The following is a 27,076-nucleotide window of genomic DNA, read 5'->3' on the forward strand; positions in this document are numbered from 1 at the left end:
CTTTTGAATTACTCCTTTGTCATCACTTTTGTGCAGAACTTTACACTGTGATACCACTTGTAAAAGTCATTGTCACTTCCATCCACTTCCAGATCATTATTTAAAAAGTTAAATATAACTGGATCTAACAGCAATTTCTGTACTCTGCCAGACACTCCTGTACATAGCTTTTGATCATTACTTTTTGTATATCATCCTTTAGCCACATTTCAATTCACATAATTGTCTTCTGAAAAATTGACATTAATTTTTCAATTAACTATTCATGAGACAGTTTCAAGGCTTTATTAAAATCTGAATATATTACATCTGTTGTTTTCACTTCATCTACTGGTTTTGTAGTTTTAGTTAAATAAAAAGCAATCAAGTTTGTCCAGGCAAGATTTATTCTTTTTAAAATTATGCACATTCTTACTTATTGTGCAGCTATCCAATGAAAAGGATGGAGGAGATTAACAAACGCACAAAGGAAAGACTCCAGCCTTCCCCATCCTCTTAAATGAGAACCTCACACTTATCTCCTTTTTATGTCCTTGAAAAATCTCTCGCTAGATAATCAGCAATTTCTTTTTTAATATGTGCTCCATTATTTGCTAGGGCTGGAGTCTGGACTCAGGGAATAGCAATAGAAAGGTTCATTTCTCTTCTCCTCTTCCCTTCTCCCCATTCCTCTTCTATAAAATTATGATTACTTTATTTTTCTATTTTGGTGCACCCACACTTGTCCAGATCTGCTCAAAGCTCCCCGAGATAAGTGTCACTATTAGAATCCTGAGCCATGTTCAGACCACGCAGAGCACCAGAATGTTTCTTCACATTTTCTAAGCATTTCTCACACTTTCTAACACCACTTCATAGCAATACTGAAGTTACTTTGGGCTCTTCCTTCTTTACAGAAGGTTGGTCTTTCTCTCTGAGCTGCTGTGGTGTTCTCGCAGACCAAAAGCTGGAAGCTCATCACATGTGTGTCCATGAAGAATGCTCTCAGTGGTGCCCCATGTAGGAGAAAACACGGAAGCAAAGCCAAACTATGCCCATACGCTTTCTACCTTTCTTCCTTAATAAAGCAGACCTTAAATAAAGAGAGGATGCACTATCTCAACCAATTTAAGTCTTTCAATCAACTAACATGTTAAGAAAATCAGTTTTCTCCAATAGTTATAGATCTGTTAAAGAAGTTTCTGATGCTCTGATCCAACCAACCCGCAATAATGCAGAGACTATAGCTGTTACCAAGACCAGCTCCATCTCTGACATGTCACTCCATAGCTTTAGTCCTAACATGGCAAATAAAGTTTACAACATTAACTGTAGAGAAATGTGACTTTATTGGGCTAGTTACATTGAGTTTTTATATATACATATAAAAATAAAAATTCTGTTGTGGCAACTCATTGTCAGTATCTCACAGAACTTGTAGCTGGAAGAAATCTCAGTAAATTAACATCTGGCTATAAAGTCTCACATACTTTTAATCCTGGGGAGCGTTCTGTAACCAGTACTGTCAACAGCAACACTCCTGACTTTACTGAGGCCAGGATTTCACCATCTGATTAGTCAGTCTTTTCAAGCTTAAGGCTCCTTTCTCTTTCCTAACTTGCCCTGTGCCATCCTGGATCTCCTGATCTTATCAGCATCTGTCTAGGGTAACCACAAATGAAAAAAATCTAGGAACTAAAAACCTGGGAATTTGTATTTTGTCTTTATAAAATACACTAAGAAATTATTTTTCCTTAGTGTTTGCAGCCATATTACTACCATAATGTGTTTTGATCTAATTTTTCTTGTATTTTTCAGTACCTGATTACACCACTGAAAAGAGTAGTTTTGAAGCCTTTTCAATTAAGTATTGAAAACTACTGTGAAGCTTTACTAGTAATTTGGCATAAACCACTACTAATATAATACATAATATGGTAGGTGATGAAGGAAAACTAAAAAAAGAGCGAGGCAATTCTCTGACAAAGCAACTATTCAGCCTGGTTGAGAATAATATCCCTAGATTATTTCAAATAGGTTGTATTATTTGGAAATAAATTAACTTCCACAGTGATGTCAGCCAACAATAAAAAGTGACATTCCATAGTTTCAGTTTTATGTTTTTTGATGTAAAGATTATTGTAAACAACTACGCATGTACACAGAAAGCAGTTGTGCTTTAAGTATGCTCTCTAAAATAATTTTAAATCATTGTCCTTGGGTTTCTAGAGAAGTATCATCTTTGTATGAGCAGTGTATGGCATTACCTCCCAGACTAGACTATCGTGCAATTCACGGGATCATTAAATAGCAACCTATGTTCTGTTTACCTAAATTAATATACCCTTGATGTAGCGTATATCACTGCCTCCCCCTCTTTTAATGCTCTGATAATAGAGTTTTGTAACTGGTAAAAGGATTACTTCAATCCAATCAGCAGGTGCTGGGATCAGTGTGTGTCAGACAAACACTTGCTAATCCCTTTTCTTACTGCTCCCAGCTGCCAAAGGTGCTCAATGAAATCCCAATGAAATGGCTGGATACAAACTGGTATGGACCAACGCAGGCTTTCAGCTCTGGAGGAAATCTTGGAACATACACATGATGCTAAACATTGCTTGAATCGAAATGATGGAGGCAGGTATACTTTTGAAAGGAAATACAGCTAAGAAATTAAGCATTAAAAAAAATTAGAATGCTTAATTATGAAATATTTACTCTACCTGGCTCTCTAAATATAGCAGAAGATAAAGAAATTCACTCTACAAAGAATCCCTTCTCAAGGATTATCAGCTACTTAATAGTGTCTTCTAGGTCTTAAAATACAGCCACCCCCATCTCCTCCTCCTTACCCCCTTTCTTGAAATCTAAATTATGCCTATGAAGTTTCACCCCTGCAATTACTTTGCTTTAAATAAACCTCAACAAAAAGGAGAAGATGATTACCATAAAAGGAATATAATTTGCTCCCTTACAATCTCTGCATTTCTATAGCTCCTTCTGTCCAACTGTCTGAAAGTACTCACATTACTTCTGCAGGGGAGGCAAGTATCATTGCCGTTTCACAGATGGGAAATGAAAGGGCAGAAACATCGCAGTGAATTTCCCAGGGTCACAGAATATGCTCCTAAAACACTTATTTTGCAGGGGAATTCAGAACTCTTCTTGACCGCTGTTTTAAGCTTTTCCCATGATGATGTTTATAGAGAGGGTTAAAGGCTGTACAACCTTCATGAATCCATATCTGACAACATTTTCGTAATTCGAGCATACCCAATGTTCTGAACAGGTTTTTGTTTGGGGGTTTTGTTTAGAAGTACAGGGTTTAAGTGGTTGATGACTAGAGGAATTTAACTGATGCACATGTTAGATTCTGTTTATACAACGGCATGCCAAACTAAATAATAAAGATTAAAAGATAAATTAGCCAAAATCAGTTTCCAGGCTTTCTGTACTTCTTATGGTAGATTTCACAATAAAAATCTTAAATAATAAATAGCCTTTAAATAAAGGAAGAATGTTATTTCAAAAAATGGAAGGCTAAATCTCCTAGCCAAATACTGCTATTTCACAGCACGGGATATGTTGTGACATTTCTTTAAAACAAAAATAAATCCAAAACAAAACCCCCCAAACCTCCCCATTAAAGGCAACTCTGCAGTATAGGAACTGATGCCAAGCATCGTGTCAGTTGAATTCGTCAACTGAGACATTTTGGGAAGTGCTTCTGGTAGCTTTGTTAAAAAGTAAAAGTGCAAGCTACATAGCTGTATAAAAAGAAGCAAAAAAACTGCAAAAAAGTATACAGATCAAGTCCTTTGAGTCTTTGTGATAAATATTGACACCCAATGCCATTCTCACAGGAAACTGCTATTTTCTTCTTACATATTGAACCTGTTTTTCAGATGATCCCGTCTCACTTTGTTTTTTAACTAGTGGTCTGAACATCGTACCACAATCCAAGACATATTTGTGATTCATTTATATGCCTGCTAATGATGTTGTATGTCTGAAACAAAAATTTTAAAAATATATTACGACATACTAATTACCTAGCTGAAAACACAAAACCAAATTCTCTGACTTCTTCCTCTCCAAGCCCCACTAACTCAATTAAGCATTTAAATTTGGGTTCCCGGTTGGGTACTATATTTGCAAATTTAGATTTTAATGAATTAAAGTCTGTGTTTCTTTTCAGAGCACTTGTACAGTCATCTTCATTTACTATATATAAAAATTACCAAGAGACAAATATAGAATTCTGAAAAACGTCATGTTTAAAAATAATCTTCTCTTCAAGCGTGGTCAAGTTCTTCAGAGATAATGAGACTAGGAAAACCCAGGCAACCATGACCAAGTACATCAAAGTGATACAGCACATGATGTGATTTATAGATAGTCTGGCAAATTATGCCTCTGCTAGACAGTGGCCATCTTGAGGGTAGAAAGGAAAATATTATTTCTACAGACATAACATCCCTGCTAGAGCAAAAGGATAAGCAGTAATACTCTTACTACTCTTCTTAAAAATGTGAATAAAAGTGAAAAGGTGCTTCTCCAGGAGCAAATTACGACTCATAAAGGAAAACCCCTGTTTCCTGTCTCTGTTACGGGAGTTTTCTAAGGAAAAGGCTGATTATCCAGTCTGTTCTTTCGCTGCTTTTTCTCACAGGTGACCATATGTTCTCTTGTGCTTATGCATATTCTGCCAGTAGGCTGTGGGTATAACATGGATTGCAAGACTTCTTGGATTCTGTATTGCATATTCTCCATTTTTCACAAACCTCTGTGTGTGTTTTTGGACAAACTCTATTAATTTTTATACCTTCCCCCCCCCCCCCAAACCAGTAAGCAGTGAAGAAACTTTTTCCACAGAAGCACTTTTAGGACTTAATGGAGACAACTGTGGGAGAAGATATGCCTGACTTCTGCCCTATCTCTTGCATGCCACATTGAACCAACATGCAGCAGGAGACTGAGCAATGCTGGCCGTAATAAAGATGCAGCTGGCATCTACCGAGCTCCCAAATCTAGAGGAAGTGTCCCATTTTTTTAGGCAACCTTTTATCTATGCTCCATGGGTTTTTCAGCTAAGGTTGGCCTAGCTCAGTGATTCTCAAATTCTCAAATATTTTCCTCACGAAAGCATTCCAAAGGGATTGTGAAGTGATGGTAGAAAAGCTTTAGAAGTTTGTAAGCTGAAGACATCCTACCTACTCCTGGGACTCTTGGGTTTCCATGGAAGCCAGTAAGGGATAACACTTTAAAGAAGTTTGAGGAACACTGGCCTAATCCACAGATGAGAATATTTGAAGTGATAGAGGGCAAAATAAGAACAAGGGAAAGTCAGTGTGAAAGAGGACAGAAAAAGAAACCAAGAAAAGACTGTAGAGATCAACAAAGAAAGGAAAATATGAAAGAAAACACTGTACTGCAAAGAAAGAAAATCAGAAAAACAAAAACCAGAACACAGCAAATGAAGAAAATGCTATGGGAAGAAGCAAATTTTGGTCATAACTGTTAACTGTCAACATTTCCTTGTGTGCTGTTTCTTTTCCTTGGAACACTTCCCCTCACATACTGAACCAAGGAGAAAACATTGAGAGAGTGACAGTAGTAGTTTTGAGTAGACAGTACAAGTACAGCTTACTGCTAAACAGAAGGAAAAAGCAAAATAAAGAACCTAAAATTTCATGCATGTGTGCAAGTGCATGTGTGTGATAGCTAAGGATCTAGCAGACTGGGAAAATAGTCTCAAAGAAAACTGTTACCAATTCAGAAGAGACTCAAAAAATAAGTAGATGTCATCTTTTTCCATCACAGAGGTAACTGACTATAGACTGCACATCCTCAATTTGGTTTTCACAAGCTTTTCTAATGTGTATTTAACATCTTTCAGCCAGCTCTCCAAATATGGAATAGTTTGCTCTTAGAAAATGAGGCCAAAACTAAACTCACAGAATCAAATCTGACAAACCCAGGTACAGAACTCCTTTATACTTTCTTGTCTTAAAGAAGACTAATGAGGGACAAAAAGGGGCAAAAATATTACCCTTTGATACGATCCTCTTTGTATTAAAGCCAGTATGATTAGCTGTGAGAGCAGAGCACTGGGACACCAGAGAATGGAGGTCTACTCCTGGCTCTGCTTCTGACGTTAAGGTTAGTCTTGGTCAAGACAGTTCCTTGTCTGTGCCTGAGCTTCCTGGACTAAAAAGACAGGATAATGATATTGACCTTTAAAAAGAGCTTTGAACCTACTGATCAAAAGTGCTATGTAAGAGTTGGCTTATTATTATTTTGGTTACTGAAGTGAGTTGAAAGTCTCCCAGTGACTTTAATCAAAATTTCTTATATCAGGACCCAGAATCCTAACTGAAGGACAAAGTTTCTCTAAATTCAGTTGTGAAAATACACATATGGTAAGTCAAAGGCTGGTGCATACCCTCAAATACTGCAGAGTTTTCCTGACTCCAGCAGAACTTTAAATGACACAAAAGTAATTTCTGGAATTCCAGAAGAAATAACATATTAAGCACTATTAGTATATTCACTACGTGAACAGTAATTAGACACTACTGTAATGTTTTCAGTCAAACTGGTCTAATGCAAAGACACCAATAGGTGAAAGGAGGCAATGAGGAAAGAGGCAAGCACTTTCTTCAGGCGGGTATCACAGGTGCCCACCTGAGCAGTAGCTGGACATCCCTCTCACTGTGAGTCAGCGCTGCCCTGGGGATTTTATGTTACTGTTTCTGTGTGGTTGCTGTGGTTAATCAAACCAACTCTTCTGGGTGCCTTCCTATGAAAGCAGTAGATAAATACCTGCATGAGAAATACTCTCGCATTTAGAACAGCTTTGCTTTTGGATTCTGCATTAGCTTCATCCTTGACAAATTCTGCCTCTTAACTACACCAGTCTACCAACACTGGCATAGTGACCGTCTCTAACTGTTGTGGTCTACATGGATTGTTATGACTCTTACAGATTAAGAAGAACCCTTGATGTCTTTCACCTAACACACGATTATAATACGTACAAAACTCGATTTTATAATATAAGTGCTTCTTCAGGTATTGTTAGTGCATGCTATTTAACAACTATGTTTAGCTATGTTTAAGCTAAAAACCCTTTGATTCTGTCTGATGAGTGAACATACAGTCTATGGCACTTTCTGCTACAATACCACTCTGTCTGCAAGACTGCTGCAAAGGAACATTTGTAGGACTAGAGATATAAGATTAGTTCAGTAACCTGTAATTTTCTGAGTGAACCCAATGAAGTGCCAACGTGGTCCACACAGAGGTAAAGCTTGGAATAATCTCATGATAGAGCAGGTACATGGGGGTTTGTTGTGTTGATGGTATCTTTACACAAAGTCCATCACGCAAACAATGTCTTAAAGCATTTAAATGATCTCTATCTGCTCTGCTGGCAAGATTTGTCACTGACAAAGTCATGCGACATCTCTTACATTAGCTTTTTTCTGTAATGGGACACAAGCAAATTAATAGTGTTCTTTAACGTACATCTTCTCCAGTACTTATGTGGCTGAGACCACTGCAAATTAAATTTTGTAAATTATCACTGCTTTGCTTTTCACCATTTATGTCACTATATATTCACAATTTCCTCATCCCAAGGAGTGAAAACAGCCTCGTCAGCTTCATTTGTTCACTCCTGTAAGAGATGAAAATTGCAAATACTGCAAGGAAAAGTTTTAAAATTTAAAATGCCAAGTAGTTTTTCATTAACACTTAAAAGATGTGTATATTATACCTCTGCTCACAAATATTTATCTATACTTACATGAGGATACCATTGCTGTACATAGTATTTGTACACAAGCATACATGTGGGTATAAAGCACACATGAGATGAGAATACTCATCTCAAGGCACATGACACTAATAAAAATATATGAAAACTGAAAATACACCACCATTTAAAGGAGTAAGAAGGCCTAGCTAAACATGAAGTAACATTGTTACCAAACATAATTGTAGGCTTTGTCTGTGTCATAAAAATATCAGCAAGATCTAGGGCCCAATTCTGAGCAGGCTCCCACCTGCTAATCAGTCGTGTGCAGATACAGCCTTGGGTGCAATTTCAGTTCTCAGATATTTCTGTAGCTTTCTTCCGTTGTTATCTCAATAGACATCTTCACTTTGGTAAGATGGATATTGAACTACCATCCTGCTACACATTCCAGGAATATGCACACAGCAAGCAGCTCGGCATCAGCTCACACATGAACAGCCTTAGCTCCCATAAAATATTCATTCATTTAAAAAATATTTGCACCCTGCTGTCAAACTTAGACAAATTCATACCGAGCTTCAGAAAATAGCTGTTTTAATGGTAAATGATGTTCCAGAAACCTCTTTCAGGCTAAACACTCTCGTCAAAATTATTTTAATAAGAAAGATTAACAATTTCAACATTAGCTGCTAATCCCCTTTCATTTGAAACTGTGCTGATAAAATTCTTTGCTTGTCATTCAAATAGTAAGTAATAATTATAGATTTGGGGCCTCCATCTCTTGCTTCATTAATAGTAAATTGCATGGAAGTCTGAAGCATAAAGTCAGCTTTGATACATCTCAAAATGCAATTTCCATAGCTTTCCTTAGCTATGTACAATTAATTACAGAGTTAATAAGGGGAATATGTTAATGAAAGGGAAATTATTCACTCAGACCACCTGGTCTTATCAAATTTCTTTAATATGTTTCCTTCTTTCTGTGAATTTGGATGACAGCAAGAACACAAATCATTGCTAGTGCATTGCTAGTCCTTCAGTATTTTTATTTGCAACCACCTAAAGTCCATTTAAATTAAATATGAAAAGAATGTAAGAACAAGACAGTACTAAATAACTGACTGTATTTGTTTTCTCAAGTTCAGTACCTTTTTAATTTTAAAACAAAAATGCTTAAACAACTTTATAATTACCAGACTCTCTTCAGTGCTCAGAGTATAAATATATCCAGTAAAGAGACATTGTCATTTTTTGTTTATTTTCTTTAAAGAAACATGTTGTGTGTGCACATATTTAATAAAAGAAGTACAGAAACATGCTTCAATTCACTACACTCTGACAGCCACTAGACCTTAGTTGCCATGTGCAGTAGCGTTATTGGATGTTCATGGGAATATTTTAGATAGTACAAACAGCCTGGGCAGAAGGAGACAAATCTTCACATAATTAATCTTAAAAATAACATAGTTGTGATACATAGTCAGAGAAATATTTTTTAAAGACACATCAAATCCAGGAACCAACCATCTTCGACAGACATTAATGGATTTACTACTAACCAGACTGAGGACAGAAACATTTTAGGACCTGGATGCCAGTCCTCATAGACATTCCAGAAAACAAAAGGGCAGAGAAAAATTCCCAGAGCAATAGCAGGTCATGTTTGAAGGAGGTGATGCTTGTGAGCAGTTTGTCACACCTTCTGTTCTTAGTTCAGTACAACGGTACAGCAAGCAGTCAGAAATGAAAGGCAACTTGTAATTCTCCCCAGCTATGAACACAGTTTTCTTGGATAGCTGGGCAACCTAAAGCAGCATTAGTACATGAGTTTAGGACAATAGGATGAGGGAGACACAACGGCACTAAAGGAGAGCTACCAGCTTGAAAAAAATTAAAAGATATTACTCTAGTCTAAAATAAAGGAAGAGTTATATAAAAGACAGAAATTCACAGCAAAAGTATGTATTTTATAAAGACATGCTGGAGGGAGGGGGAGTTGGAATATTTGACGGTAGTAGACTTTAACTTTGTCTGGTTTTGACCAAAAAGTAACCTAGTCCTCTTTTATGGAACATCAAATACTATGTCATCCACAAGTGAACTTCACAGATTATTTTAATGTTTATCTCCTTATTTAAAAATGTTTCCACAGCTGCGTCGTGGGTGCATATGTAAAACTTGATCGTCACAGAAGCATTTTGTCTGTGTCCTACACATTAAACTTTCCAAATACCACCCAAATTCTGATACCATACTCAGAGAACACTGCCAAGTTAAGGCCTAATCCCAGAAAGATTGCACAAAGCAAAATATAAATTTTTTTATCTTTCCCTGAAGATGAGAATAAACAGACTTTGTTGAAGCAATGGTGGGATTAAGCTAGCTTAAGGTGCCAGTAGCACCTTAACCAGAACGCTTCCAGTAACTTCTGCTGGTGTAGCTCACACGAAGAGGAGCTCTCCAAAATACCACTGGAGTTCTCCTGGGTATCTTAAACTGCAGTTGGTATCATGGTGCAAAAACACAGTGCCAGTACGATGTCCCTTCTTTGTAAGTACCACGAAGAAAGTCCCAGTTTCATCCTGGACTGATACGTATTTTCAGAAGGTCTGAAACTGTAGTCCCATTTACCACACATCATTTGACCTTAGTGGTGCATCATGTCTTGCAACCTACATGAGACATTTCTTTATCCCACAGTGAGTCAAAGCTCACCTCCTTCCCATGTCTGAACTCTGCCACCAGCTCAGAAATAGATCAGGGGTAACATGTATTATCATCTTGGCCTCCTGCCTAAGAAGTCCTTCTGAACCACCCTCTTTCTAGTGTCCTTCTTCTAAATAGGCACTTCCACCTGTTAGATCCAAAATATGATTAACTGCTACATCAACAACTTAATGCCTGATGTAAGTGTACACAATGAGACAAACACAGAGAAGAGCACTTCATTACTTAGGATGCATTTGGAGCCAAAAGACAAGACCAGTAGCCTCCTGGACAAGAGTTAATTTTTGGTTTCTGCTACTAATGAGACTCTCAGAAGCAGCTGAGGGCACAGTAACATCCATTGTCTTCAACCTGAAGTATCAAACCCCAGATCTTTTTCATTAAATGGCCTCCTAGCATCTTTTGCTGCTTGCTACAGCTGGTACTTATCTTGCCTTGACACTACCTGGATGTTTTCTAGAAATGGAAAAAAGCTGGGAGAAACTGAAGAAAAGTTCAGATAGCCACCAAGTTTTGTTTCAGCCATGGCAATGATCCTTTCTTTTTATTTTGTGCACATAGTTGCATAAGCTAGTTTTGTGTCAAATATCTCTCCCAATGTAACACTTCAAAAATTAGTACTCTAGAATATTAATAGAAATGTTTTCTTCATCTTTCTACTAAAAGCCTTAGGGAATGATATAAGGTGGCTAAAAGTATTCAACCAAAGCATCTTAAACAAAGCTGGAATAAACACCTCACAGTCAAACAGCAGACCAAGATGTAGTCACAAGAATTTGGCAAGTTATTTCTAATCATGAATATATTTGGGGAAACAACTGACAGGCAAGAATTCAGGAAAAGGAAAAGATTTTGAAATTAATTTCATACCATGTTCAAGAAGAATGTTTTTCTTTAATACTGACTGTGTAATTGTTATTTCCTAAGGCCCATTCACCAAGATTAATATAGAAAAAGGGAGGCAACTGAACATGAAACAAACAAAAACGGAAGAATCAAAGGGTAACCTGTTCATTAACATTTTTTTTTGAGTTTTATTGATGAAATAATAAATTGAGATTGAGATTAATAAATTGGATTGAGAGCAGCCCTGAAGAGAAGGACTTGAGGGTACTAATGGATAGAAAACTGAACATGAGCCAGCAATGTGCGTTTGCAGCCCATAAAGCCAACCATATCCTGGGCTGCACCAAGAGAAGTGTGACCAGCAGGTTGAGGGAGGTGATTCTCCCCCTCTGCTTTGCTCTCGTGAGACGCCACCTGGAGAACTGTGTCCAGCTCTGGGGCCCCCAACATAAGAAGGACATGGACCTGCTCTAGCGGGTCCAGAGGAGGCCATGAAGATGATCAGGGGGCTGGAGCACCTCCCCTATGAAGACAGGCTTAGAGAGTTGGGGTTGTTCAGCCTGGAGAAGAGAAGGCTCCAGGGAGACCTTCTAGCAGCCTTCCAGTACTTGAAGGGGGCTACAGGAAAGACGGGGAGGGACTCTTTATCAGGGAGTGTAGGGATAGGATGAGGGGTAACAGTTTTGAACTGAAAGAGAGTAGATTTAGATTAGATACAGGGAAGAAATTCTTTACCGTGCGGGTGGTGAGACACTGGCAAAGGTTGCCCAGAGAAGCTGTGGCTGCCCCCTCCCTGGCAGTGTTCAAGGCCAGGTTGGACGGGACTTTGAGCAACCTGGTCTAGTGGAAGGTGTCCCTGCCCATGGCAGGGGGGTTGGAACTAGATGATTTTTAAGATCCCTTCCAACCCAAACCATTCCATGATTCTATGAAATCTATGTAGCGCATACATCCATTTATTAGATTTATGGCTCTATTAGTAAAGCTGTTTTCATATGCAGTGAGAATTTTGCACTTTTCTTTGCTCCTATGTCTCAAGTCCTGGCTTTAAACAGAGGCAAATGTTTCAAAATAACTTAAACATTTAGGGATGAAAAAAACCCAACTAAAATGTAGAGATAAATGCCATTTCATCAGCAGATCTCTCAGGAGGCAACCAGCTCCACTTGTCCCTAAAAGCATGACAACTCAGGGAGAGAGGGGTAAAGATTTTCCCATTCACCGTATTTATGTCTTTTTGGGATACTGGCTATCTTGCCACTGAGTAATGCAATACACAACAGCCTTTTCCCCTGTGACTCCTCTTGTCTGGCTGTTCCTGATAAAATGTCCTTTAGGGCCAGAGCCTTCATGGGACTTATATTTTGTGAGACTTCTACAACTATTTATACTGGTGCAGTTGAAAGATAAGTTGGGATTTAGATCCACTTAGTACATGTGTAAGGAGTTTATGTTTTTAGCTAAACTTTGCCACTGACTTGTTTCCCTTCCCATGTGAGGGAGAATTTTCTTCTTTGTTTTCTCAGTTGTAAGCTTTTTTTCCTAAACAGAGTATTTCTGCTCTTGAAACTCGTAAAGAGTTAAAGAGAAATTAATGGTGGTAGAAGAAAATGGTGGAAAAAGAAAAAATTTTAAAACCCACTAAATAATCAAACACACTATAATTGTGACAAAGACCTTGTTTTCCGTACCTGCAGTCCTCACCTTTGTCTCTGCTAGCATTAAGTACTTCTGTTGCACGTGTCCCAGGCAGTGCACTGCACTCACATACTGTGCATCACGCTCCTTTGCTCAGGAAATGTTTTGTGTGCACATGGATTAAGCTCAAGGTGGAAAGTACACATGATCTAGCACAGTGCTATCGGTCCTCACATGCTGGAGTTTCTCTATTTATTTAGAAAACTCTGTTTAAATGCCTTTTGCTCATGCTTTTATTGCAGATTTAAGAATAAAAGCAAGGGATCTCAGCAAAATGTGGTGCATGATTTAAAAAGTATTTTTTCTTGTTAGAAAGTGTCTTCTATCACACAATCCCCCACTTTTCCACATTCAATTAAAAGAAAATCTATAGCAGCTATCCCACAGAGTTCTTTTCAAACAGAGCTTATTTTAAAAAATGAGAGTGAGGGAAAATTACTTAGAAACCATCAAAAAGTTACTACGCAGAGACTACAGGATACCAATGTTAACAAAAAACCCAGGCTCAACCTTGGAAACTATTCCTTGCTTGTTACCCTTCTCAAGTCCCACATCAACCCTGCCACTGATTCAGCATTAAAACTAAACTGGATGCAAAATTCAGTATCTTGAGTTTGACTGATTTCTCAGCAGCAGGTCTCCATCCGATTTCCCCCAGTTCAGGTTGCGTCACCTTCTGGGACACCACCTGTCCCATAACCTTCTTTTGACACAAAGTTCTCCTATGAGGCCATCCTTTGCCTCTCTATAGGAAACATCTTTTTGGTTTTGCGGGCATACTGCCAAAGACAAGAGGATCAAGCAGACTTACATCTCCTAGATGCAAGGCCCTAGATTTCAGTCTCTAGCTCATTTGTTCCCACTGACTTGTTCAGCCCAGTTATGAAACTTTCTTCTCCTTCTGAAAAATACAGTACATACAAACTATCACAGACTATTGTTATTTCCAATGCATACAGCAGTTTCATACGCTCAGGGAGAAGACTCCTCAGACTTCCAGCTTCAACAAGGACTGAAGAGGACCTTTTGTATATTCACATGTTCTGAAATGCTAATTTATGTATAATGCTCCAAATTTCGCATGTCTGTCTTTATAAGGATAAAAAACCCAAAACACAGAAAATCACTTCTGCTTCTGCAAATTCCCTCTCATATACAGTATTCAGATAACAACCTCAAAATGTTATCATCAAAAGCATACACTCTCTTCTTGCAGTTCTGTTTTTCATTTAAAAACTCGTCAAAGATTATAATTATTTTAGCCAAACAAGTGTGGTAATGTATGACGCAGATGTGGGATCCAATCTACCTAATTTACGTGCTGAACTTGTGCTTCAGCCTGAACAAAAGAGGCTCCTTTATCTAAGCTTCAGGTGTCAATGGGATGGTGCAGGCACAACAGGAGGCCTCCCAGAAGAAATCCACTCTCTGCCTAATTCTCTGGAGACCTTCATAGCCACCCACTCACTTCACTGACTAGAAGGGGAATTTATGGACTCAAGTCAACATCACCTCTTCATTAAGTGACTAAAATGTAGCTGTAAGCAGCCCAAGTCGGGGAGACTAAAACTCTCCTGGACACCTTCAAACCCTCCTGGTTTTCTTGCTGGACTGCAAAGGGAAGCGTTGCACTTTATTAGGACTTCTCTTGGCACTTGAAATATAGATGTACACATGTGAATAAAGTGGATGAAAATCTAATTGTAAGTTCCTGCTCTTTCCCCTGCTGTAACCTTCTGAAAAATGATTGTTTTCTTGCTAAACCAATGGTGACTGAAATGAGGGCACTTCTTTGTTGTTGCTCATGCTGAAACCAGCCAGTCAGTGCCACAAACATGACTGCATAAAACATGCTCTTCTAATTACACTTTCCAAAGTGCTTGGATCTTTTAGAAAGACAGAATCAAAAAGTGCCATATGGGCCATCCTCCTGCTATAAATGTGAGGAAAAAGAATGTGAAAAGGAAAAAAAAACTCTGAATGTTGTTATCGCTGTCCTTCTGGGCCTCCTGAGTCCTCCCTGCTTCCTCCTGCCAACAGTACAAAGTACCTCATGCTACTGTCAGCAGTGTGGAGACATTGCCTTTGCTGTACAGGAAAGTGGCAGAAATGCAGGATTGCAGTCTAAGTGAGGAGACTGCCCCACAGCCACATGGATTTGGAAGATTCCTGGTTTCTCCAGACCTTGAGTACTATAAATGATGGACTAACCACAAGTAACAAGTCCTCCAAGAAAACAGTACCTGTGGCCAGCCTCAAGCTCCAATAAACCCAAAGCTGAGGTAGCTTGGATATCACTTTAGGTATGACCTGCTAGCATTTTCCCACAAATCAAACAGCTTTACAGAAATGTTTCTGACCAACCCTACCTCTGAGCAAGATTACATGGAGTCATTCAGCAGTGGCAGACACATTTCTTCTGACCTACTTTCACTGAAGATTTATTCTGTTTATAAATCAAAATAAAATATTTCCTGCCACTTTATACAGTAATCCATTGTTTGATTTTCTCTGTGGAGGTTCTGGCACCTATGAAAAATAAAGACTGAGGAGCCTTGGCTCAGCTAACTGCTACTTTGTGGCACACTGTGGAGCTGAAAAACACATTTACAGACCTGTAAGTACATTTACCCTGCAAAGCAGATGGTATTTGCCATTCTTACTAGGCCCCTTGGTAATATTTCTCATTGCTTTCTTAGGCACTGAGACATTTTTCATGGAAAATATCTACAAAATTTAAAAGATAAGAGGACTGTGGCAGCAGGAAATGGGAAGAACTGGAAAACTTCTTGTACTGAATGGTATTAAAAGTTGCAAAGTGGCCCTTCCACTTGTAGCTGCAGGGCAATAGGAGGAAAAGATCACGTCTGGCAAGTCTCTTCTATTGCTGAAGTCCAACAAGCCACAGCATCTCCAGAGCAAGAGAAATCCAGGTAAATAAGATATTACAGATACGTGCATTTATTTTTGAGCAAAACATAAATTGGGTCACCTCTCCGGTTTCAGTGTGACCCAAGGTGACAGAAAACATGAGCATTTCTGATCAAGTCCAATCATCTGCTCCAGTGCTGTAGTTGAGCGATGCTGATCTTCCCATGTAAACCTAACCTAGCTTTGCCTTCAGCACATCTTAAATTTACAGTTTAACTAATTCCCTTAAGTAAACATCCCACTGCCTGCCTGATCCTCCCATTAGGCTTGCCCTGATATCCAGGCTAAATGCTTCCTTTCGATTCTAACCTGTATTTTCTTCCTAATTGTATCATCTGCGTCCATTAAGAACAATTTTTCCCCATCCTGTATTTCAAAGCACATAGGCAGACTCTCCTGAATCACTGATTTTTGTTTGCTTGGTTTAAAGTAAACAAATAAACTATTGTTACTCTCTGTGTGGTTTGAACTCTCAAGACACTACAGCATTTCTTTTACCCTTCTTTGAACCCTCACCATCTAAGATATAACATATGCTGTTCGTTAGCTAACATATGTATGAGTTCATCCAGGGTTAAACAGGATTGACTGAATTATGGACACTGAACACTGTAACAGTGATCCTGACCAATCTGACTATTTTTTAAAATTTATTTATTGCCATACGAAGACAGTTCTTTCTTGCAATTTTGCAGAAATTCCCAGAGTCAGAATAAGTGGTTGCCATATGCAACCTTCTCTCTTTTAAGCTTGATTTTGTGATTTTTTTATTTTTCTCAATAATATAATGAAAACAATTTTGCTCAATTTGAAGTAGTTGAAACTGTTTGCAAATGTCAAATGCATATTTCCATCTACATAGGAAATTATGCTCTTATTTCCATACAAATATATTGCCTTAGAGCCTTATGACAAGAATTTGTACTTATTTTGAGGTTGGGCAAATGGAGACGTTCTTTTTTCCCCCAAGCATTTTAGTTAACTATGAAAGGAAATCAAGTGAATTTTAATTCTGGTTAGGCAAAAGTGGGACAGTAAAAACAACAAATGATTTTCTGTCATGGGAGCAACCCGTCCAAACTGCACTAGTATGCCAGATTTTAACATAATACTTAATTAACTCCTTTTTCGGGGGGCAAATAGGCAGGGGCAGGGGAATGACATACTTTGATAAAGCATCTGGTTTACAATGCTGTCCTGCTTTTGCTCAGTTTTATAGCTGACCTGATCAAGGCTGAAGGAGGTCAGTAACTTGGCTGAGGTCAAATTAGCTTTTGGGTTTTGCCTGCCTTCATTCCTGTCTCCGTTATGTGAGATGGCTTACAAGAACTTGAAGAATATCTGAGATGATAGTACTTTCAAATATAAGTCCAGAAAAAGAGAGAAAGAAGTTGAAAAATTATGACCCAAAAATATGGCATAGTGGAAAGAAGTTTCCTTCTGAGAGACCCCACTGGTGAGTCTTCTCAGTGGTGCATACATAAAACAGGGAAGTTTCCAAAAGCACAGCAACACTACCAACTGGAAATTGTGCTTACTTTAGATCAACCATACTAATAAATAGCAGAAATCAAATATAGAAAGCAAACTCATCACCTTCACCATCACCTAACTTCTCCTGTAATTTCAATGCACTCTACAGAGACTGCAAATATTTAAAGGAGGAAAATAAGGCACAAAAATGGGGGACTACTCTACAGCTCTCCCAGCAGGATGCTAAGAGAGAGACAGAAACAAGCTGCAGCCAATCCCAACCACTGAACTCTAACTCTCACATACACATAGGCATTCACGTGTCCATCTTCCACACTGATACTGGTTGCAACTCGTGTTTGAAGGTAACCCAAGTTTTCCAATACAGACTCCATCAATAGAAATTATATGGATCATTTCAAACATAGAAGACATCCAGCTTGGAAGAAATTCAGCCAAGGACAACAAAATTCAGGCAAGGCTTAAAATTCAGATCCCTTTTCTTTTGTGAGGATAATGGAAAACAAATTGCTCCATATCACTAATACACTGTTGCCTTCTCATCTCAGATACTTCCACGCACTGAAAATACATGAGAAAAAGCAGCAAGCTGATCAGAAATTTAGCAGGTTTTTTTCAGTTGTCCAAGCTGAGGTAAACATAAATTAATAGGACAAAAGGACAACACATGGCTTATCTTTTTTAAAGTAAGCGTGCAAACAATTCATATGTCCAAGATAAAAGAATGTTCCCCAGAGAGAAAAAAACCTGATATAACGGAAAAGAAATGGAAATAAAAATCCGTTTACTTCTAATTATACAAAGCTTAGATTACCAATGAAGCTCAGGAATATTTTTTACCTTCGAAATGACAGCTTTACTTTCTTTAAAAGTTATCTCTTGCCAAAAGCCAAGCAGGTACCCTAAATTCTGACTACGCTTCTCGTGCCGAGAAGACAAAAACGCCTTACCAAGATCATGTGACCGGTGGAGATGTCCATGTTGGACTGGACTGGCTCCTCACACCAGGACGACGTGCTGCTCCGGGCCGAAGGGCTGGGAATGGGCCCATCACTAAATTGTGAAGAAACGCTATTTATTCGAGAAGCATGCAGGGGCTCTGGGTGATCTGATGTTTTCACTGCCATGCGCTGACGGCATAGCTCCTAGAGAGAGAAAGAGGAAGAAACAACCTACGGTTAAGAGTAATTACAGGATACAGTCTACTAAAGACATATGATTTACAATATGTTTCCAGGGCTGGAAGTGTTCTCCCCCTCACTGCAGCGATTTTTGGGAGGCTGTCTGTTCTGTTACGCACATCTACAAAGACATATTCAATGAAATTACTACACGATGACTACCCTAACCTTTCAAAAGTGTAATTATGACTGCATGCACATCTCCTTTTAGATAACCAAAAATAATATTTTAGAGCTTGACTTCTCTAAGATAGCCTTTTTCCCCCCTTACATCGCCCCACATTCTGCGAAGCCACTTTTGAACTGCGCAACCTCCCGAAGTTAATGGGGTTGCGCAGGAGTAATTGAGAGCGCTGCTTGGCCCTGGATATGCAAACTCAGCAAGCTCAAGGCAACTGAATTGATGTGCTCTCCAGTATAAATCCTAGTTGATAGATGCTTCATTTCTCTTCATTAAAATAGCAAACTCACAACACTTCCTCCCTGATGTGGGGCAGAGAGGATGAAGAATGACATTAACAAAGAATAAAAGCAGAAATCTGTCATTGTATTGTTTAAGCAGCTTTGGCGAAGAAAGAAAATTCAAGCTATCACACACGCTAATGCAAGCCATGTTAGAACACCAAAATAGATCACACTGGGAATACATATTTTCAGTTGCTCCCATGCATAGAATTCATGCAAAAATACAGAATTCTGGTTAGGTAACAGAAAATCCTGCTGGTAAAACCAACTCCTTACAGTATAAAATTCTGACTCTAATGGGATAAACAGACCCACAGTTACACTGCCATTGTTATAATGCTTTTAGAATCAGTTATGTGTCGTGAAATCCCAGACAGTATAATAAAATTATCATTTTTTAACATATGTCTATTGTCCATGAGAGATACTTGGCTGCCTGTGGCGCACAGCAAGACCGGCTAGTCCATAGTATCTGGACATATTGCACACGCGGTGTGGTTACACATTTGTCTCAGATTACTCATTCTGCACAGACGGGTACTAAGAGCACAGTCTCTTGCCTCAGGCTAACAAAATAATACAGTCTGAAGAATTCATACTGTTGAAATGCCATGGCTTCTGTTTTCTTATTCATTGATAATATAGTTGCAGCCCAAGTGCCATCAGTAGGATGATCTGAAAACCTCCAAGTATCAAGTGCAATAAAATCTTCAGACACAAATTAGAAATATAACTTTAAGAATATGGTTTTTTTTTTAACCTTGCATACTTTAGGACACTGAAGAGGGATTCTAATCCATGCAGTAGCAAGCATGCAAACCCACTGAAACCATTATATTGAGTCTCCTCTTGCCACCACATGGCAATAATTAAAGATCCATCCAAACATTTTCTTCTACCAAAGCTTTTGTTTGACTTGCCATTAGAGATGCTTATGTGGAATTTTACTATTTTATGGTGTGTAATACATTTTTTATATATATATATATATGCATGTACAAATTAAGATACACTGAGACAAAATTTGTATCTTGTATAAACAGGATATATTTTGTCATCTGTTACAAAAATACAGTCAACAGAACTTTGGGAAGCACAGATTACTCCTTGTGTGTGGTGTCAGCTGTTGAAATAACTGTACAAACTGTCCAAAGTGAAACTGCTACCTGACTCCATCACTGCATTATGTATATTTATTAATTTCATCCATGCCAGGTAAGAATTTTTCAAATTTTTACAAAAAGTACGTTTTTTTCCACACTTGACTAGAATGTTTTCTGTCACTCAGTACCTTCGTTACTTCCTACTGACCTTAACAAGAAAAACAGGAAAAAAAATTAAACTTCAAAAATACTTTGAAATTGAGTCACATGTATTAGTGTTAGATAGGTAGGTTAAACTATCAGTATTAAAACCAAGACTTTTTAATAAAGGAAAAAACATTATTGTATTTTTTTTTTAAATATAGGGACAAAGAAAAAAATCTCTCCTCCTTTTCTCTGAAGGATCACACACATCATAAGAAAAGATAGCAATAGTCCAAAATGGCTATTACTAACCTCAGAATGACCTTGCAGTAGTGTATTTTCAAATCCCTGCTTTTAGCAGATTTTAGGAAAAGTATAACAGTGCAGAAACTTTTTAGACAGAAAAATAAATCTACGGAAAACCAAAAAAGCTGTTCAGATGTTTAGATATCAGCCATTCTCAGAGGGAATGGTTTATTGGACTAGGCAAAAGTATAAGGTACAAAAATATGTAGCCTATCACATAACTGCTAAAAGGATGTGTCTTCTGGCTTAGCATGCCATGTAGATACGAATTTATTATATGCTAATAGACATCCTGCCACTTGACTCACCCCAACTCTGTGCTAACAATAGCATTTGTACTCAAACAGGATCTTTGTTTTTAAGTTGATCTGTTCCTGCTGCTCATATCCTGCCTCAAGTCATAATCCTCTGCTTTCACAAGTGGTTGCTGTGGAAAGGATTATAGACCTCTGCTAACAAAAAAGAATCTGGATCAAGTGAACTCTAAGAAATTAATATACCATTTTTACACAAATGATAGTAACAAAAGAAGCAATATTATAGCTAACTGGTTCTAGAGTAGATTAACCTCCAACTAAAAAGAATGTTTTGAATGTAAAATATTTAATATGTTACTAAGAAATGTTGTTTTTAACTCAGTTTAACATGTTCATGGTCCTCATGGAAGACAGTAAAATTGAGAAACACAATAAATAAGTTTAAAAAAAAAAAGTAACCCAATCTCAAATATTAACATATTTCTTTCCTGACATATATAGAACCAGACAATTATTCCCAGAACTGCTGTAACTGTCAGATACCTTAAACAAAGCAACCACGTCACTGTACACTGCCATAAAAAATGTTTAATGTAAACAGGAAGGTCAAATCGTAGTTGCAGAAAAAATACCACTGAATTTCTTGATTGGTGTTTTAAATCTCCAAGACAATGAGTTTTCCCCTGCCTGTAAACAGAAGTTTTTTGTTTGAATTTATTTCCAGGTTGGTCTAACAGCCCTTGACAGCTCTTCCTTCCCTCACTCCCAGCCAGCCCAGCCCAGGCTGAGGAACATGCCCCATTCCCACATGCATGTCAGCAGTCTCAGGACACCTACAGCTTCTGCTTCTTCAAGGCCACCTCTCTGTTAGCCTAACCATTTCAACTCCTGGTTGAGTTTTTAGCCTAGCACTACAGGGATAACACAGTTGACACCACCATGTATAAAAGTTTTGATGTGTGGGGCGTTTTGGGGAGTCAAATGGATTTCTCTAGGACTTAGGGGTTAGGGAGGTCCAGCTCAGAGCAGGGAAATGCCTAAATGTGATTTGGGTTTGCTTCATCCTTGAGATGGTCAGCAACGTCCCCTTCCCATGAAAGGCATTAGGAATAGCAGGGTCTCAACATGTGGGGTGTTTCACACTGGGTGCTCTCAGGAAAACACCATCCCTGGTCACTTACAGAAGTGGCATCACTTCACAAGTACACCAAGCCCTAGATGGTTAAGACCCTCATTAATATGATTTCTGTTATCTGTACACTTCTCTGCACACTCAGGTATGCTCTTCTCTGCTCTCCAAAATCTTTAGTCTCAAAAGCATTTAGCAAATCAGCCATCTACCAAACCACAATTAGAATTTAAACTTGACTAAAATGTCAAAGCTGCAAACTGTGAGAATGACATGAGCTGTATTTCTGTACTGTCTCAGCACGTACGCCATTAAAAATATTTTCTAAGAATTAATTCAATTTGCTGCTGCACTTCTATATTTAGCCGAGTGGCTGAGGCTATTTCTGCCATACTGCGACTCAGTAATGTCTAGCCCTTGTTTGTGTATAGTTTGAGTGCCATTCTTCATTTAAAAACATCATTTACACCTAAAAAAGCAATCATAATGCATACAGTGAAATATGAAGAAATGATTCTCCTGACCCTTCAGGCTATGATCTAATGGATGGGTTGGACGTAAACATTTATTTAAAAGGTAATTTGAAGTTTATGACATTATTTCCCATCACATGGGAATTGCTATCATACTGAGGCACTTACTCTGTTTTTTATTTCCCAACATTTATTATCAAACTTATGTGGTGGTCACATGCAGTATATAATGGAAAAGTAATATTGCTGTGTGACAAAAACTGCCATAACCGAGATAAATATTCTGTAAATAATGTCCAGTTAAATGAGTTCAAAGTACAGCACAATGATCATCTGTAGAGAGCTTTTTATTTGAGACATAATTGATAACCTTAAACAAACCATAAACAATATTCTCAGAAAACCCCTGGACCTCTTTCAATGAGGTTTTAAAGTGTTCCTAATACTTGGCTGTCCTCACAGAGACAGGGAGAAGCATGAAGTGACAACTATTTCCTCAGGTGCAAAATGGATTTTCAAATCCATACAGTCCACTTGTGAATGAACCACATCATGGCATAAAGGTAGTTTATCCACATTTAAAGACAACCCACATGGATGGAGAGCCAGCCTTACCACTATGTTTTGTTAGATGGGTCTCTGAACTTGAAGAGATAAGAAACTCCTCTCAACCATCAAGGAGGCATCAAGTCTGTTCAGAAATGAACCCCACAGATACCTGTCCAGGTCTGGTTTAGAAATGCAACCTGCTTAGTACCAGAAGTGTTAGGCCACCTCTTCTGGATGGCCCCAGCAAGCGGCAGCAGCGGCATTTGCTGCCACTTGGGTTTCGTGATACACGGCAGCTATCGGCACCACAGGAGGGCAAGACAGCAAATGATAATTTGGAGGAATTTTTATCTTCCATCAAGTTCAACTACTATAGTACGTATCTGGAAAATCCATTAAGACCACATAGTTTACTAAAATGTTTGGTTTTGGAGAGAAATCTATGTATACACCGTGGTAAGGATTAAGAATGTAGGCAAGCATGGAACTAAAATCAGCTGGAACTGAGGACTGAATAGTCAATATTGAATCTCTTCCCTTGTTTTTATTTGCAAAAATATAATTTGAAAACTTCAGGGTGGCACATTACAGGCAGGAGACCTGACCTGAGCGTCCCAGTTAAGAGATGGCCAACATGCACCTCAGCTTTCCACTCATTACTTTTAAAGATGAGCCACTCCACCTCAAAGCTGCCTCCAGTGAGGATCTTACTGTTTATTAAAATATACCTACTTAATGCAAATGCACTATGCAATAGCTTCAGGTAGTCCACGTCCAGCCACTGACCATGGCATGTGAATCGTTGTCATCTAGCTGGTACTAGGCACATTATAAATGAAGTTTTTCAGTCCAAAGCAAATTAAAATAGCTTCATATCTAAAATACTCCTTTTCTTCTCCAGTCACATTCACTTCAGATCTGCTTAATAGGAGCCTGGGATCTGAGTGAAATTCCAACTTTCCAGTTAATTTAGAAAAAAATTTCATTACTATATATTAATGGAAGGAATCTATTTTTGTAACTGATCCCCAAATTTACATAATTCCAAAAATAAAGTCCAGGAAATAGGCCTCACATTTCCGTGCTTTTAAAAATCTTTTGCTTAACAAATTCAAATGGAAATCATCTGAGCTAGCCCAGAAACAAGTGTGGCACAACTATTTTCAGAATTAACAAAATATAAGAGAGAATAAACCCCTCCATGGTATAATGATTAAGAAACTGCAGAGACATTAGACAAAGAAATTATGTTTATTAAAAGTGATAGCTGAGTGTACACCAAGCCATTTCAGCCTGACCTGCCTAATATTCTATCAGAAACAAATCTGCTTAAGCAGGCATGATCACAATAGCACTGTGTTCATTTTACATGCAAAACAAAATTGTTTTGTAGAAATTTTAAATAAAAAATGTTGACTTAATTCTAAAGGATTCAAGGCTGTACTTTATAACAAAATATATAATGAAAACAAAGAATATATGTAACCTTTCATATGCTAGGTATGGAAGAATAAGATCTTTAAAAATACTTTTCTTCTCAGCTTTAATACATTTAATTAAATAGTGGCCTCAGTTTCCTTTAAACTAAGGAGGCATTATTCACAGGATGAGCTGAGGTCTGCAAGTACAGCATGGATTTAACTGTTCTGCTATGGATGCAGTCATAACACAGTGAGATTTTAAAAATGAAAGAATAAGGTAAGCTCATTTTTTTAAACAAATGAATCTAGGACTACAAACATCATTATTCTCTAACTAAATTTGCTTAGTGTTACTACAGGGTGAAGCTAAAGTCATTTGGCTGCCTTTGTTTTGCTTTTGCATACTTAATATGCTTGCAGGTGTTATAAATTTAACTTTAACTTATTTACTGTGTTTGTAGCTTTGGGGATAATTACAGCTTTATTACCATTTATTTTTGAGTTATTGAAACATACTTCCAAGCTTTAGTTTCATTTTAACATACTTTTTGTCCAGGAGTAAAAGAGCTGTTTACATATGTGGAATATTTGTACATATATTTTCTATCCTTGCTAGAAAAGGCAACTACTGAGATCAGTGTGCTTTCAGAAAAGGAACAAAGGGAGACATTGGAAAAATCTTTTGAGAGTAGTATTTTGAGAGATACAGCATCAAATGTATCATTACATAATCCATACTTTGTACAATTCATATTTATCTAGACTTATATGTGATAGATCTTGGAAGAAAAATAATTTTAAAAAACTAGAATGTATTTACTTGATTGTCAAAACAGCCTTAATCTCTCCGGTTCAGTTTACTATCTCCCCTCTCGTACTGCACCACCCTCTGTATATCTGGATGTAACTCTTGAGTCTCAGTGTAGGGGTTTTGCTTTGTTTGGTTTTTAAATGACCCAAAAGGTAGGGCTGCTGCTTCTCTTTGAGAGCACTGTAGCCAAACACAGGCTCCAGCCTCATTTTCCTAACAAAATCCCAATTTTGATTATGGTTTGCGAAATTAAAAATTTCAATTATTTTAGCATTGCAAGTGTTTCCTGGTGATGACTCATGTAATTATGATTCCCCTTGCTTCATGTACATAAAGAAACTAGAGGCCATGCAGGAGGGGAAAGGCAAAGAAAACATGGTTATCTTTATATGGAAAATAAATTTTTCTTTATTTGTATGTATTTGCTTTATTCCCTCTTTTAAATTCAAGCATTTGCACAATCTTATCCTACCAAATCAAGAAAACAAAAAGCCATCACAGTCTTCTACACATCTCTAGAAGTCTAGTAGATGTGAAAATTTCTGGCGTGCACAGAGCCGAAGACTCTGACTATGCAATACAGCTTAAGGAAATGTATTTACTTTAATTCTTTCAGTAACCTCCCATCAATGAAGTAGACATCTAAACAGCCCAGAAGCTCCTGAAGGAGGGAGAGGTCTTTTATGTGGCTCGTGTCGCCAAGGAAGACATGAGAGCACAGGTCTAATGATATTTCCCTGAAGTAATGGTAGTGTGCTTTCCCTGCTATCCATGCCAGCAAAGCACAGGCATCTTTGGGGATAATACTGTTTTCCAAAAGATCAGTGAAATTTGAATACCATGTTTAAGTTACTTTACTAGAGATTTTTTTTCCTATACAAAAATACAAGAGGCCACTCTAACTAGGACTGTGTAAGTAAGTACAACAGTTTATATCCTTGTTCTAAAAGAGGGAAGAGTTTTATGAAACAGATGCCTGACTTAACATGACTGCAGTACACTGGACTTCACAGATAGAAGATATACGAAGAAAGTTAATGTTTCTTTAAACTGATTTGGACTGGTATGTTCCGTGCATAATAACATCATGGTCATAATGACATCACAGTGGTTTCTCTCAAGATTTAAAAAGACTACCTGGATACCTCCACAGAAACCAGGGACTATTTCTAACAGGAAAGGTCTGCAAACCATAGACCTGAAGTCACCTGAGATCTACTGGTATAAAAGCACACAGGTTTTTCTCAGGGTGTCCCTGACAGCGTCTGAGCATTACCGGTCTTGCAATTCAGACAACTGTAATTCTGGAAGCAGCGGGATATGAGACTGACCTACCTGTCACAAAAAACCAAACCAAACCAAACCAAACCAAAAAAACACCACATTTTTTTGGTGGTTTCAACCAGTGCTGGTTTCTAAGTTGCATTTCCCACATTTCAGCTGTGGTTGCATGCGGTGTTTTACAAGTATATAGTAACTATGAAGCTGAGAGAGGAAAGATTTCTTAAGGACTAACTAGACAGAGAAAAATAATGTGTAAAACAAACTTCACCTTTTCCATATTTTGTTCATCTTAACTAACTCAAATACATGCTCATGAGGGCACAGCTGCTTCTTAATATGAATCTGCACAGTAAATTCACCACTAGCACAGCAAGAGCCATACAGCACAGTATGGGCTACAAATAAACTGTCGTAATGATTGAATTAACCTGAAAGGCCATGCAGAACCATGTGCAAATTCCTCATGTATTTTGACTTTGTCTAACCTACCCAAAGCCTGACCAGCTTCCAGCAGAT

At 38.0% G+C, this 27,076-nt stretch overlaps 1 protein-coding gene across 2 annotated transcripts in view; it reads right to left on the bottom strand.

Moving 5' to 3' along the window:
• The window catches only part of PTPRN2 (protein tyrosine phosphatase receptor type N2), a 683,390-nt gene that overhangs the window by 68,459 nt on the left and 587,855 nt on the right, over positions 1-27,076 (bottom strand). For both annotated transcript variants that reach the window (XM_074831707.1, XM_074831706.1), the window contains one exon: positions 18,388-18,582. In XM_074831707.1, coding sequence (XP_074687808.1) covers positions 18,388-18,582 — 195 coding nt within the window. The remainder of the gene's footprint in view (positions 1-18,387; positions 18,583-27,076) is intronic.

Source organism: Strix aluco, chromosome 1, assembly GCF_031877795.1.
Source record: "Strix aluco isolate bStrAlu1 chromosome 1, bStrAlu1.hap1, whole genome shotgun sequence".
Taxonomy (NCBI): Eukaryota; Metazoa; Chordata; class Aves; order Strigiformes; family Strigidae; genus Strix; species Strix aluco.